The 15,749-nt window shown below is 35.6% G+C and overlaps 1 protein-coding gene across 1 annotated transcript in view; it reads left to right on the top strand.

The window, feature by feature from the left end:
* Window positions 1–15,749, top strand: part of TBK1 (TANK binding kinase 1) — a 48,261-nt gene that overhangs the window by 26,526 nt on the left and 5,986 nt on the right. Inside the window, exons 10-20 of the mRNA XM_061416598.1 lie at window positions 589–647; window positions 1,044–1,135; window positions 2,624–2,725; window positions 4,655–4,733; window positions 8,825–8,946; window positions 9,040–9,116; window positions 9,717–9,756; window positions 10,564–10,665; window positions 10,794–10,890; window positions 11,794–11,900; window positions 12,124–12,195. Of these exons, the coding sequence (XP_061272582.1) occupies window positions 589–647; window positions 1,044–1,135; window positions 2,624–2,725; window positions 4,655–4,733; window positions 8,825–8,946; window positions 9,040–9,116; window positions 9,717–9,756; window positions 10,564–10,665; window positions 10,794–10,890; window positions 11,794–11,900; window positions 12,124–12,195 (949 nt within the window). The remainder of the gene's footprint in view (window positions 1–588; window positions 648–1,043; window positions 1,136–2,623; window positions 2,726–4,654; window positions 4,734–8,824; window positions 8,947–9,039; window positions 9,117–9,716; window positions 9,757–10,563; window positions 10,666–10,793; window positions 10,891–11,793; window positions 11,901–12,123; window positions 12,196–15,749) is intronic.

The following is a 15,749-nucleotide window of genomic DNA, read 5'->3' as shown; positions in this document are numbered from 1 at the left end:
GTAGTAGTAAAATTTAAAATCCTCATAGGTAACAAGATTTGACAGTAAATATTTTGTTTATAAAATGGTAAAATACTTTGTCATACATGTTTTACTGTAGCTCTCTGCTTTTAATATTTTACTAACCCTCAGAATAACCTTTTGTATCATAAATTTCAACAAATGTTTATTGTTTTCAGGGTGAATAGGACCATTTGCCAGGCTTTGGAATCTAAGAATAATTAGATCTGTATTTTGGAATCTTTTAAATTATTAATTCTGATGGTGAAAAAAAATTACCTGGAATTTTACATTTGTATTTAGATCTTTGGGATTTGATTTAGATTTAAAGAAAAGCATTGAACTTGTTATGTTGGAATATATTTAAGAAAAAGAGGTGAAACTCCTTAGAAATAGTTCAGGTAGTAATTTGTTAAAGAATGAGCATGTTTTTTTTTAAACCAGGGAAAGAACATTAAAGAGTTTTTATCACTAATGTTTAATTTAAAGGTAATTTAGAGGTTAATGTTTAATTTGGAGGTTGATGTATAAAGGTTAAAATAATGCATTCTTTATTTCTGATTTTAACTATTTTATTTCATATTTCAGTTTCCCTCCCTAAAGTACATCCACGTTATGATTTAGATGGGGATGCCAGCATGGCTAAGGTTAGTATTTAATTAAATTACTATCTAAACATCTGAATTAAAATTATCAATAATGGAAGCAATAAAAAGTGTATCTTTATATACACCTGTATAGCTTAGGAAATTATTCATTTAGATTGTTATCCATTACAAATTGTCTCATGTTCTCTCTTCTTTATATCTTTTCTTGAACACATAAGAAAATGTTCTTCATTGAGACAATGCATGTTTACCATTATTATATTAAGGATGAAATGTTTATTGCAGTTATATCTGTCCTTAGCTTTTAGGAACTAATAGCTTTATCCTGTTTTTAATGATAAAAATAGGAATGTTTGAAAAATTTTATGTGAAAGTTTTTCTTACCCTATACCACAATTTAGCACCAAATATTGACACTTTGTATCTCTTCATTAGGCAATGACAGGAGTTGTGTGTTATGCCTGTAGAATTGCCAGTACCTTGCTGCTTTATCAGGAATTAGTGCGAAAGGGGATACGATGGTTGATGTAAGTAATGGATTGAAATTTGAAAATTGATCTTCACATAGACCTCACTAAATAACTGATCATCTCTTCATGGGTACTTTACCTCTTCAGACTAGGTAGGGTCACGTGCATGATTTTTACTATAGTAACATTTGTTTCACATTTAGTTTACAAAATATTTAGCAGCTTTTTTTTCCTTTAATTTTATTCCTACAAAATATAAGACAGGACAAATAGTATCTGAATTTTAAAATTTTTAAAAATTAAATTTTAAATTTTAAAACAGATCAGGAGAAAATGGGACTTCCCCAGTGGTCCAGTAGTTAGGACTCATGCTTTCACTGCCATGGTCCCATGACCCTAAGAAATGTTTTGTGGATAAGTATATATGTCCTCAGAGAAGTGGAGAATGAGTGGTCTCTCTTAAAAACCATGCCTCTAGTTCTATACAACGTCATTTGAAGCTTTTGGATTTTATAGACACATAATAATGGACTCGTGTGCTCCTGGGCTTTAATGCTTGTGACAGTTTGTGTATACCCACCTCACACCTGTCCTTCCCTTCTCACAAAAACATACAGGAAGCATTTCATCATTCTTGGTCTGCTGTTTTTTTCTAAGAAGAAAAAAGTATAAGCCTCTTTTTTTTTTCTGTCACCTTTATGTTAAACCTGTCATTTATGCTTCAAATATTTTTTATGTGTTCACATACCCAACTTGTAAACCTATGCTTTTCTCTTTCTATTAAGAAGCCTGTTTATTTTTACTAAACGGTTTCTGGGAAAATCTAAATGTTGACTTCATTCAGTATCATAGCATTGTTACTAACAGCTCTTGTTTTCTCTTGCTCTTTTCTGTCCAAGTCACAGCTCTATGAACCTTTTATTTCTTTACTTATTAGTTTTTAGTTCAATAAGTCATAAGAAAATAGTTTTTCATGTAGACCACTGTTGGCATATTTTTTCAAATAGTAAATCTTTTAGGCTTCATGGGCCACAAGTTTTCTTTGTTTTCATTTTGTTTTTACAAACTTTAAAAATATAGATACTCTTTTTAGCAAAAACAGGCATCAGGCCTTAGTTTGCTGACTTGATATAGATCAGAAGCTCTTCAGTTATATACTGTCTCATTATGTGTTTCCTTAGAGATCATATTTATTGATTTAAAGTATAAATCAGACAGTAGTCTACTATGAACAGTAAAAATTAATTCTGGTGGTATAAAATATAATGTTGTTCAGCTTATTTGTGTGGTTGAAGATTAATTTTTATTCCTTAATGTAATTTGAATGCCTTAGATTTCCAAATTATTGACCTGGTAATGGTTTGTGCCCTGGATAAGTGTTACAGAGATGCTTTCAGTAATAAAAAGGTAATTGGCTTTCATAATATATCAAGACTATTAAGAAGTTTGTGTGAACAGAAGGTAGTACATCAGTGTAATTAGTGAAAGACAACAGCAAATAAATAATTCCTTAGATAAACTAATAAGAATATTAATATTTTTTAGAGAATTAGTTAAAGATGACTATAATGAAACTGTTCACAAAAAGACAGAAGTTGTGATCACATTGGATTTCTGCATCAGAAACATTGAAAAAACTGTGAAAGTGTGAGTAGATTGCCATCTTACTGGTAATAGTTAAAATGTTAACTATTATTCCATTTCTGTTTAATTTGTTTAGTTATTGTTAACATGATATAGCATGCCATGCAAGTCTTTCTGTTAAGGGACAACCTTAGATTAAGTCACTTCCTCACAAGGGCAGAAATATCCAGTTGTCTCAGTAAGAAATGAATACCATCTCTTTGGTAGCATTTTCTCCTTCCCTTTGAAAAGGAAAAGGAATCTGAATTAGAAACATTTCAATTTTTTACCTACTAAACATACAACTCTGCATAGGAAATATAAAACCTGTAATCAAAGAAAGTAGGAAGTTATTCTAAAACTGTATTTTGAAAGTAGTTTTAGAATTTGGGGATTATTCTTCAGTTTATTCTTCACTTTAGTCGCTCAGTCAACCCTTTGCAACCCCATAGACTGCAGCATGCCAGGCCTCCTTGTCCATCACCAACTCCCAGAACTTGCTCAGACTCATGTCCATCGAGGCGGTGATGCCATCCAACCATCTCATCCTCTTGTCCCCTTCTTCTCCTGCCTTCAGTTTTTCCCATTATCAGGGTCTTTACCAGTGAGTCAGTTCTTTACATCAGGTGACCAAAGTATTGGAGCTTCAGCTTCAGTATCAGTCCCTCCAATGAATATTCAGGACTGATTTCCTTTAGAATTGATCGGTTTGATCCCCTTGCAGTCCAAGGGACTCTCGAGAGTCTTCTCCAACACCACAGTTCAAAAGCATATTCTTCAGCGCTATATTAATAAGTTTATTCTTACTTATATTAGTATTTAATTGACTCTTACTTATTATTCTTTAGTTTACTCTTACTTACTATTGTTTAATTTACTCTTACTTATTCCTGAGAATGCCTTTTTTTTTTTTTCTTTTAAATTTTATTTTATTTTTAAACTTTACATAATTGTATTAGTTTTGCCAAATATCAAAATGAATCCGCCACAGGCATACATGTGTTCCCCATCCTGAACCCTCCTCCCTCCTCCCTCCCCATACCATCCCTCTGGGTCGTCCCAGTGCACCAGCCCCAAGCATCCACTATCGCGCATCGAACCTAGACTGGCAACTCGTTTCTTACATGATATTCTACATGTTTCAGTGTCACTCTCCCAAATCTTCCCACCCTCTCCCTCTCCCACAGAGTCCATAAGACTGTTCTATACATCATTGTCTCCTTTGCTATCTCGTATACCAGGTTATTGTTACCATCTTTCTAAATTCCATATATATGCGTTAGTATACTGTATTTATGTTTTTCCTTCTGGCTTACTTCACTCTGTATAGTAGGCTCCAGTTTCATCCACCTCATTAGAACTGATTCAAATGTATTCTTTTTAATGGCTGAGTAATACTCCATTGTGTATATGTACCATAGCTTTCTTATCCATTCATCTGCTGATGGACATCTAGGTTGCTTCCATGTCCTTGCTGTTATAAACAGTGCTGCGATGAACATTGGGGTACACGTCCCTTCTGGTTTCCTCAGTGTGTATGCCCAGCAGTGGGATTGCTGGATCATAAGGCAGTTCTTTTGAAACACAGTGATATTTTAAACTGCCCTGTTCCTAGGCTCTACTACTTGTACTGTGTAGAAAAAATAATAACTGAACCTGTATATACTGCTGACCTCCATTAAATCAGAAATCTAGTATTTTGACTATCCTGGCATAAGACTGAAGTAAATAAAGTTGTCTTTTATAGTTTATCTCTTAGTCTGAACATTTATAAATACAAATATGTAAAATTGCATTTTTATAGAGACATCACGTTTTCTTGGAATTGTTGATTGTAGGCTTTGCATTCAATATTCTGTTCTTAAATCGTTATGATAATAGGTCAAATATAATTTATGAAACATCTTTTAAAATCTATGCCCATTTAATTTTTCTGTACTTGTTTTTGTACAGATATGAAAAGTTGATGAAGATCAACCTAGAAGCAGCAGAGTTAGGTGAAATTTCAGACATACACACCAAGCTGTTGAGAGTAAGTGTTTACAAAGTTATGACAATTGTAGGTTCATAGTCTATTCCTTTGGTGACAATATTAAAAATGAACTTTCCTAGAGAGATGATGTACCTAAAGATCTCAGGAGAAATAGTAGCCTTTTCCTACCGTAAAAAACTATTTATAATTATTTAAATACCCTTTACTGCCGTGAAGTTCTTCATGACATTTCCAAATGCCTTCTTTGCTTTAAGCCCATTTCTCTCTCTCTCTTCTCTTCTGTTCTCTCCCTTTCTGTCTTTAGAATTCACAGTGCTCTTGCGTTGCTTTTGTGGAAATTAAAGCAAGTTCATAAATGTAATTTGACATGCAGAATGTATAAACTTGTTTAGAAATAGATGCAAGTTAGGAAAATACCCAATCTTTTCTAAAATAAAAAGTAAGGAAAGAAAGATTTGAGTTTCTCAAGGCAATAATTTGTTTCTATAACTGAAAAAGAAATTAGGACAAAATCTCTGCTGAAAAATGCAGTAGCATTTCAAGTAATCTCTGGATCTCTTACTAAAATGTGTGGTGGAAGAGCATGAAATTAGGTATTGTGAAATGACTCCTAATCCCAGATAGTCCCTGTTTACCCAGTGATTCCTGCCTGGCTACGTAATTAAGCAAGGCCTTCAATTCTGTGCGTTCTTGCTTTTTTCTTCTTTAAAATGGGTAGTTTCGTACTCTGCCTACCTCACAGGTTATTGTACCAATTAAATGAGATAAATAAAACTGCTGTATATACTCCTGCATGCTTTTAGTATTTTAAGTATTCTGTCATGAAATGGATGTTAGAAATTTTAGAACTTGCTGTTATACTCCTTTTCTCTTTCCAAGCTTAGGCTGATTTTTAGTTATTTCTTTTCCTCAGTTTTAGATCTGAAATAGTGGTTTTCAAAATATGAGCCATGAACAATTAGTAGTTGTAAAGTTTAATGGCGTTGCAACCAGCAATGTTTTAAAAATGAAATAGAGTAGAAAATGTCAGAATGCATCACATATAAGGATATTACTAGTCCATGAAACTTTCTGTTCGGTTTTACTGTTTACGCTTTAATGATACTGGGTTAAAACAAAGTGAATTTCTTCCTATAGGTCATGATCAAAAACGTTTGGAAAATGTTTCTATAGAATAGACATGAAAAGTCAGAGAAACGGGAAATAGTTTTCCCCAGTATCTGTCCATATTAAAATATAGGCAGTCATATTGTTGTAAATGTTTTCTATTATTTTTTCTGCCTTTGTTTTGGAGCTTGACTTACCAGCTCATAGACCTCACGGCACTTTCAAGTGCCGCTGTCATTTCAGCACTTTGAATTGAAATTGCATGTTTTCTTTCATGGAGTCCAAAATGTTTCTCATTTTTATGACATTTTTGTGAGGATTTAGATTTCGTAGGAGAATCAAAGCATGGATGGTTAAAATATTCATGGAGTCTTACAAAGTCAGGGCTTTAACTTCAGGCCATTTATTTTTCACTAGATTTCAGTGTTTTTCCTCATACATGTTGAGTTGTTGTGGCTCCTTCCCTAATGGAGACCTCAAAATTTTTTCCTACCATAAAAGTAAGATATATAAGTTAGAAAAGGTTATGTATATACATACCAATCAAAAATGATTATTAAAAGTTCTGTTCAGTTACTCTGATTCAGTTACTCTGATTCTCAGAGTAATTCTTGAAATAGCAGCCTCACCTCACATGAGAACTTGTTAGAAATGCACATTTTGGGGCCCTACCTGTTGAATCAGAAACTGATGGTAGGGCCCAGCAGTCAGTGTTGCAAGCTCTCCAAATGATTCCGATGCTGCTAAAATTTTGTCAATCACTGTTTGGTTGTCTTTTTATATATATTATTAAATGATTTTTTTCCCTATGTATATACAGTTTTTTTTATTTTTTGTATGACATTATAGTAAAGGCATTTTCCAGGTTTTTTTTGTTGGTAATAGTACTTTTTATTGTTTTTGACTATACTTCAGCATGTGGGATCTTAGTTCCCCAACCAGGGATCAGACCCACACAAACTGCATTGGAAGCACAAAGTCTTAACTGCTGGATGGCCCGGAAGTCCCACTACTTTTTAAATAGACATTTAATAATATTACAGCCAATTGATTTATTATTAGTTTTATTTATTACCCCCCTAATGTTGGTCCTTCAGGTTGCTTGCTATTTCACACACTTTTGTGCTGTAAAAAAAAACTTTGTCCATAAACTATTTTCCATATTTTAGAACTATAAGGTAACACATTCTTAACATTAGTGTTAAGAAAGATATAAAGCATGAAAAGCAAGATATGACTTTGGCTATATAAGGATTTAAAATCTTTTTTTTTTCCTTTGGTCTGCTCCACTTGGCTTGTGGGTTCTTAGTTCCCTGACCACGGATTGAACCCTGGCCACTGGCAGTGAAAGCATGGAGTCCTAATTACTGGACTGCCATGGAATTCCCAAGATCTCTATATGTTAAATGAAAAAAAAAATGTTAAAAAACAAATAGATTGAGAAAATGAGATAAAGAGGCTTTTTCTGTTGTTGTTTTTTTTTTTAAATAAACACAGCTCATAGAAATGCATAAAGTGAAGTTAGTCATGTCTGACTCTTTGTGAACCTGTGGACTATAGCCTAGCAGGTTCCTCCATCCATGGGATTTTCCAGGCAAGAATACTGGAGTAGGTTGCCATTTCCTTCTCCAGGGGATCTTCCCAACCCAGGGATTGAACCTGGGTCTCCCGCATTGCAGGCAGACTCTTTACCGACTGAGCCACCAGGGAATTTTTTCCCTAACAAATGCATAAGGAAAACATTAAATCTGCAGTAAATAGACATAGAACATTTATAAATGATTTAAAAATGAGTAGATCTAAGTGAAACTCTTGGGGTAAAAAGTTCAACCCTGATAGTAATAGAAAATTGCCTATTAGGATAACAGTAAGATACCATTTTGTCTTTCAAATTAACAAGGCTTTAAAAATTATCCCTTCTCTCCAACCTTACCTCAGTCTTTTCCTGTCTCTTTTCACTCTGTGTTCATTTATTTCTCTGCCCATTTAAACAAATGAGCACACACATAACTCTGGGCCAGACCTGTTCCAGGCAGCAGAATAGCCACGGTGACCAAAATCCCTGCACTCCTCGAGTTATGGGTGTTTGTGAAATATTCAGTTCTAACTCCCTGTCCTGAACTGGCTTAAGGCTTTATCTCCTTTTCCTTGCTGTGAGTGATGTTATGGGCTGGCTTGTGCCCTCTAAAATGATACACTGGGAATGCTCTGGCAGTTCAGTGGTTAGGACTCCATGCTTTCACTGCTGAGAGTTACAGGTTCAATCCCTGGTGCCGTAACTAAGATCCCACAAAGCATGCAGCACAGTAAGCAAGCAGGCAAATAAGTAAAACTGTATAATGCCAGTGCTAACAGAGTAGGGTGAAAAGGGCACGTTTGTTTGTTGCTAGTAGCTGCCTAAACCATCACTTAAAACTTCGAAAAACAATAATATGTATCAGGACATTTAAAATATTCAAATATATTTATCCTTTAAGTCTAACCATCTTTTCTTTGTAAATTATACTCAGATCTTTGGTAGATAAGTGATAAATTTATTAAGCTTAAAATGAACAGGGTCTTAGATGAAGTTTCTTTGCATTTTTTGTTTTTATGAGGACTTCCTTTTTTTAATCTCTAAACAATTTTGCATACCTACATTTATACCTGGAGTTATGCTAATAGTTCTCCTGTTTGATTTTCATGAGATAGAGTACTAACCATATTTTGTAACTAAAGAAACAGAAGCTTAATTGAATGATTACAAGTATTTTGTGTGTGTTTTTAAAAAAGAATATTTGATGTAAGCAGTGTTTATAAAATGTATTCATACTCATGTTTAATTACATATTGTCATATGATAATTATCATTATCATACTGAATACAACCTAAGAAACTGTCTTGCATTTAAAGGTAAAAATAATTATTCTGACTTTGAAGTAATCTACAAAAGAAATACTATTCAGACATTCAGCTCATTGGCATTGTGATTTTCGTATCTGATTTTTGGTAATCTGGATCTAAACACTTTGGTTTTATTTAGCTTTCCAGTTCTCAGGGAACAATAGAAACCAGTCTCCAGGATATTGAAAGCAAATTGTCTCCAGGTGGATTGCTTGCCGATACATGGACCCATCAAGAAGGCACTCATCCCAAAGATAGACAGTAGGTTATAAGTGCATTGGTAGTTTCTTATTATTAAATGTCCTTTTTCACACAGACTCAATTAATTTATTTGGATTTTTCTTCCTAAAACAGTGTAGAAAAGCTACAAGTCCTGTTAAATTGCATCACAGAGATTTACTATCAGTTCAAAAAAGACAAAGCAGAACGTAGTAAGTAAAATTTCCCATTTGTTAATCTAATGAGTCAGTTCTACTGGTTGTAATTCAGTTGAATTATTTGCTATATTTAATAAAGATGTCTACATAAAGTGATTTATTTCAGAGACTTGATTTCTGTAAGGCAAGAGGTTGAATGTATTAAAAATTCAACCTTTTGAGTATTTCAAGTCAGGGATCATGGTCTCTAAAACCTCTAGTGGCGATGCATGTAAAAGAAAGGAATGAGATTTGCCAATAGAGACTGAGGGGAAGTAGAGAGGAGCCCCTCGCCAACCCTGCCCCCATCAGAAGGGGAGAGCCAGTACTCAGATTCACCTAATTGTTTTTCCAGTCTTCCTAGATCTCAAGAGAAGCTAGAAATAGACTTTACTAGAAATATCCTCATTTTTAAATGTTGACAATTAATTTTTTTTAATGTTAGCAATATATAGACCAAATAAAAAAATTTGTGGGTTATATCTACCCATGGGTCACAAATTTGTAACATCTGCTTTAAACTCTTAGGCTTTTTGAAGTAATAATCTCAGAAAACAGTTTCATGTGATTTTATGATTCTACATGTATAAAAGTAATATATATTTTTATTTTTAGGACTAGCTTATAATGAAGAACAAATCCACAAATTTGATAAGTAAGTGTCCAGATTATGGTTTTTTAATTATATTTATTTGTTTTAATTGATGATTGCTTTACAGTATTGGTTTGATTTCTGCCATACATCAGCATGAATTAGCCATAGGTGTACATATGTCTCCTCCCTCTTAAACCTCCCTCCCACCTCCCGTCTCCCACCTTTTCCCACCCCTCTAGGTTGTGACAGCCTCAGTTTGAGTTCCCTGAATCATAGCAAATTTCCATTGGCTATCTGTTTTATGTGTTCGTTTATATGCTTCCATGCTACTCTCTCCATTCATCTCACCCTCTCCTTCCTCTCAGATTATGTTTAATAATTATTTTTGGTTATATTGTTAATGAGATTCTTCTTAAAGTTGTGATTAATCACAATAAAAAATACATCTTGATATTGGCTTTATATAGAACTGTTACTGAATGTGCACATATTTGAGGCCTACTCACCTGGCTCCCTGGTTCAGAGGTTACAGAGATAAGAGAATAAGGGGGACAGTCTTCTTCCGCCTCCTGGGCTCTGATTACAGAAGGACAGATAATAGAGAACATAGGTGAGGGCACACCTAACCACCTCTAACCTTAACCTCGTTCAGTAAATAGATTTTGACTGTTCTCCCCTATGAACCTTCTTTTTCGTCTCTTGCTGCTAAAATGTCTGTCTTAGAAACCTTAGGCACTTTCTACTGTAAATATCCTAAACCCACAACAGTCGTTACAGGAAATAAATTTCATATATTTTAAGACTCTTTAATATTGGAAATAGAGACAGTGACATTGCTTTAAGCCCCTGATCATTTCTAAATTACAGGCAAAAACTGTATTATCATGCAACAAAAGCTATGACCCACTTTACAGATGAATGTGTTAAAAAGTATGAGGCTTTCTTGGATAAGTCAGAAGAATGGATGAGGTAAGTAAACTTTTTGGGGGGCGATTAGTGGTTGGCTGCACAATATACAATCTAATCTATATTACACATTTTAAGTAAGGGTAATATTTCCTTAGACTGCTTATTAATCGATTCTTTTTGGTTTTCAGAAAGATGCTTCACCTTAGGAAACAGTTATTATCCCTAACTAATCAGTGTTTTGATATTGAAGAAGAAGTATCAAAGTATCAAGAATATACTAATGAGGTATAGCTTCAAAATTATCTAGAAAAAAAGCCTTTTTCCTATTAGGGAAAATTAAAATTCTTCTCAGTTTAAATCTGATAATGATTGAAAAGAGAGAAATAGGATATAATATGCCTGTATTCAGCTCCACTTGCTCATTTGTGATATGTATTTTTTTAATGTACATAGTGTAACATTTACCATTTAAATCATTTTTAAAGATATTTATTTATTTATTTAGTCTTCCCTGGTGGCTCAGACAGGAAAGAATCTGCTTGCAATGCAGGAGACCCAGGTTCTGTCCCTCAGTCAGGAGGCTCCCCTGGAGAAGGGCATGGGCAGCCCGCTCCAGTATTCTTGCCTGGAGACTCCCATGGACAGAGGAGCCCGGCAGTACAGTCCATGGGGTGGCAGAGAGTTGGACACGACTGAGCAGCTGGCGAGCCTGTTTGTGTGCCTGTGCTCGTCTCAGTTGTCGCAGGGGCTCTTCCGTTGTGGTGAACACACTCTCTAGTTCTGGCACTCGGGCTCTCCAGTTGTGGTGCAGACTCTAGAGTGAGTGGGCTCAGTAGCTATGGTTGCTCCACAGCAGGTGGGATTATTAGTTTCCCAACCAGAAATCAAACCCATGTCCCCTGCACTGCACAATGGATTGTTAACCAGTGGACCACCAGGGGAGTCCATGTGATACATATTTGGAGCCAAGTTTCAAGAACTTAGATGTTTTTAATTATAAAACATCTAATCATTTTTTATCATCTAAAATTTTTGTAAAAAGAGTTTTAGTTTAAGTATTATTGATAGTTTTGAAATTACAGCATAAAGTTATAATAGGCTTATTAAAACCTGTAATATTTGTTCCAAGATCTGTAGTAAGTATTCTGTTCTGTGATTGATGTGGTTTTTTTGTTTTTGATGTTTTAGTTACAAGAAACTTTGCCACAGAAAATGTTCGCAGCCTCCAGTGGAATCAAACATACCATGACCCCAATTTATCCATGTTCTAACACATTAGTAGAAATGACTCTTGGGTAAGAAATTTATTATTTGGTAACTGTAATGTTTCTATTTGTTTTTATTTTGTTTTACTTGCTCTTTTATTTTGAAATGTTTTATATTTGTTAGGAATACATTTGCTAATGTTATTTAATGGCTTAGATCAATCTAGAGAACTAAACATACTGTAAATATAATCGTCGAACATTTGCTTACTTTTTTTAAGCAGAGATACTTTTATTTTTATTTTGAATATAGTATGAAGAAATTAAAGGAAGAAATGGAAGGGGTAGTTAAAGAACTTGCTGAAAATAATCATATTTTAGAAAGGTGAGTAATTAAAAAATCATTCTGCCTGGTGATTATGCAATTGAGTGCATACATACATATCTATACTTGTATCTGTTTTCCTGTATCAATAGGTTAAGCAGTGAGAAAGGAGTATTAAGTTAGAACCCTTAGGTTTTGTGAATTTCATGATACCTTTTAATGTTTGGGATTTTTTGGATAAAGAAATAATTATGATTGATTTCATTTTATAGAAGCGCTGGTTAATACTAGATTTGGTGCAAATGTAATTGCAGTTTTGGGTCATGAATGTTAAATCATAACTAGGCTCAAACACATCTTTATTAGTCAAAATGCTGCTGCTGCTAAGTCGCTTCAGTCGTGTCCAAGTCTGTGTGACCCCATAGATGGCAGCCCACCAGGCTACCCTGTCCCTGGGATTCTCCAGGCAAGAGTACTGGAGTGGTGCCATTTCCTTCTCTAATGCATGAAAGTGAAAAGTGAAAGTGAAGTCGCTCAGTCATGTCCGACTCTTAGTGACCCCGTGGACTGCAGCCTACCAGGCTCCTCTGTCCATGGGATTTTCCAGGCAAGAGTCCTGGAGTGGGTTGCCATTGCCTTCTCCATGTTAGTCAAAATGCTGCTGCTACTGCGAAGTCACTTCAGTCGTGTTCGACTCTGTGTGACCCCATAGATGGTAGCCCATCCCTTGTCCCTGGGATTCTCCAGGCAAGAACACTGGAGTGGGTTGCCATTTCCTTCTCCAGTGCATGAAAGTGAAAAGTGAAAGTGAAGTCGCCTAGTCGTGTCTGACCCTCAGCGACCTCATGGACTGCAGCCTTCCAGGCTCCTCTGTCCATGGGATTTTCCAGGCAAGATAGGCACCATTAAAATCAACAAATATTTACCAATGAGAGATAAGTGTGTTTATTCCTATAGCATACAAATCCATGCTTCGGGATTTGACGAACCCTTGGAAAGAATTTTCTGCTTCCTACTGGTAGCATTTTCCCTGCAAAAAGTTGTCTAGATGCTTGAAGAAGTGGTAGTCGGTTGGCAAGAGGTCAGGTGAATATGGCGGATGAGGCAAAACTTCATAGCCCAATTTGTTCAGCTTTTAAATGTTGATTGTGTGACATGCTGTTGGGCATTGTCGTGGAGAAGAATTGGGCCCTTTCTGTTAACCAGTGCTGGCTGCAGGTGTTGCAGTTTTCTGTGCATCTCATTGATTTGCTGAACACACTTCTCTCAGATGTAATGGCTTCGCCAGGATTCAGAAAGCTGTAATGATCAGTTGGGCAGCAGACCACGAGACAGTGACCATGACTTTTTTTGGGTGTAAGTTTGGCTTTGGGAAGTGCTTTGGAGCTTCTTCTTGGTCCAAACACAGACCTGGTCATCGCTGGTTGTTTATATAAAATCCGTTTTTCATCCCACATCACAACCAATTGAGAAATGGTTTGTTGTTGCATAGATTAAGAGAAGATGACACTTCAAAACGACAGTTTTTTTTGATTTGTGGTCAGCTCATTAGTCACCTGCCTGCCAATGCAGGAGACTTAAGAGATGTTTTAGAACCCCCTGGGTTAGGAAGATCTACCTAGAAGAGGGCATGGTAACCCACTCTAGTATTCTTGATTGGAAAATCCCATGGACAGAGGAACCTGGTGGGCTCCAGTCCATGGAGTCTCAAAGAGTCAGACACAACTGAAGTGACTGAGTATGCATGCACATGAGGTACCGACTTCTCGAGGTTTTTCACCTTTCCAGTTTGCTTCAGATGCCGAATGACCATAGAATGGTTGAGGTTGAGTTCTTTGGCAGCTTCTTGTGTATTTGTAAGAGGATCAGCTTTGATGATCCTCTCAGTTGGTCGTTGTCAATTTCCAATGGCCGACCACCACGCTTCTCATTTTCAAGGTTCTCATCTCCTTTCAAAACTTGTTGAACCACCACTGCACTGTAGGTTCACTAGCAGTTCCTGGGCCAAATGTGCAACTTATGTTGCAAGTTGTCTGCTCTGCTTTATGACCCATTTTGAACTCAAATAAGAAAATCACTCAAATTTGCTTTTTGTCTAACATCATTTCCATAGTCTAAAATAAATATAAAATAAACAGTAATAAGTCATTAGCAAAAACATGTAAGGTGAGACATGCACATTAATATGATGTCTGACAACGTAACCACATTTATTTAAGAATGTATTCCAGTATCAAATGGCAAATTTCAACAGTGTAAAACCGCAATTTTGCAGCAACCTAATAGAATTCTTTGAATCAGTCAGTGAAAACAAAAATCTTTTGCATATTATTTTTCCAAACATTTTCTCATTGGAATCATCATTTTCAGTTCTGAAATCAGATTTGCTTAGGAGATGGCAGCAACTCTGATAGTGTAACTCACAGAACCCTCTGCACACCTCCTTGCACGTGAGCATCATCTGTTCATTGAGTTATTGGAGGAGCTGAGTGTCTGCTTATCTCCAGAATCCTAATAGATCAAGGAGAAAAAGTTGGAAAACATATAGAGCCAATAAAGCCACTTTGTTGGCTATTTTTCTCAGATTCCTTGTCTGTGTTTCTCAGAGAAGTGAAGTCATATTTGGCTCATGAAGGAAAAGCCTTCTTTTTCCAGCCCTTAGGTGTTTCTCCAGAGTCGTCTCACCACCAAGATGTTAATGCAAGGACATCATGTTTATGTGGTGTTTTGCATACTTGAAGAGCACTTTCATGCTGTATGACCTCACTAAGCATGCATTCCAGCCTTGTATTCCAGAGTCTAGCAGATTTGTCAGTGTTCCACAGATGCTGACGTTCATACCTGAGAAGATGAGCTGGAGCTGGAACCCAGCCTCCTATCTCCTTACATCATCTTCCCCCTACTAACCCTGTTCTCTCAAATAAAAGACCACACAGCTTCCTAAGGCTTGAAAAGATTAAATGTCAGGAAATCACATGATATTTGAGCTACATGCAGAAAGTTATCAGACACTTCTGTGGTATCATCGGCCTTCTTAATGAATTTAATGAATCGGTAAATCAACTTTTAGCCGTATGTGATTGTAAAAATTGAAACAAAAGTCTTCATCTACTGTCTCATACTTCTCCACCCCCGTAGAAGTAAACAATGGTTTGTTGTGCATGTGTATTTTATAAGAATGGAATCATTCTGTTCACACTGGTTTAGTCTTTTTTCACTTAAGGCTATATATATCAAGAGCACTTTTTCATATCCATACCTATAGCTTTAGTTTTCTCATTTTCAGCGGCTGCCTGGTATTCTAGCGTATTCATCTACCATATCTATTTAGTGCATCCCTATTTATTGGGCATTTAAATTGTTTCTAATTTTTCACAATTACAAACCATGTTTCAGTGAACATAAATGTTCATATATCTCTTCATGTGCTTGTGTAAGAATTTTTGAAGGGTTGATTTCTTGAGGTTTCTAGATATGGAATTGTTGGGTCTAAGGTTATGCACATTTAAATTTTGATAAGCTTTGTTAGTTTGTTCTCTGAAAGACTTGCTTATTATCCCGTTGAATGTTACCACTTTTTCAAGTGCCAATTTGTTTAGTAGATGTTGGTATCT

The sequence above is a fragment of the Bos javanicus genome, chromosome 5, assembly GCF_032452875.1.
Source record: "Bos javanicus breed banteng chromosome 5, ARS-OSU_banteng_1.0, whole genome shotgun sequence".
Classification (NCBI taxonomy): Eukaryota; Metazoa; Chordata; class Mammalia; order Artiodactyla; family Bovidae; genus Bos; species Bos javanicus.
Note: the sequence above shows the minus strand (reverse complement) of the source record. Positions and strands in the feature narration are given on the sequence as shown.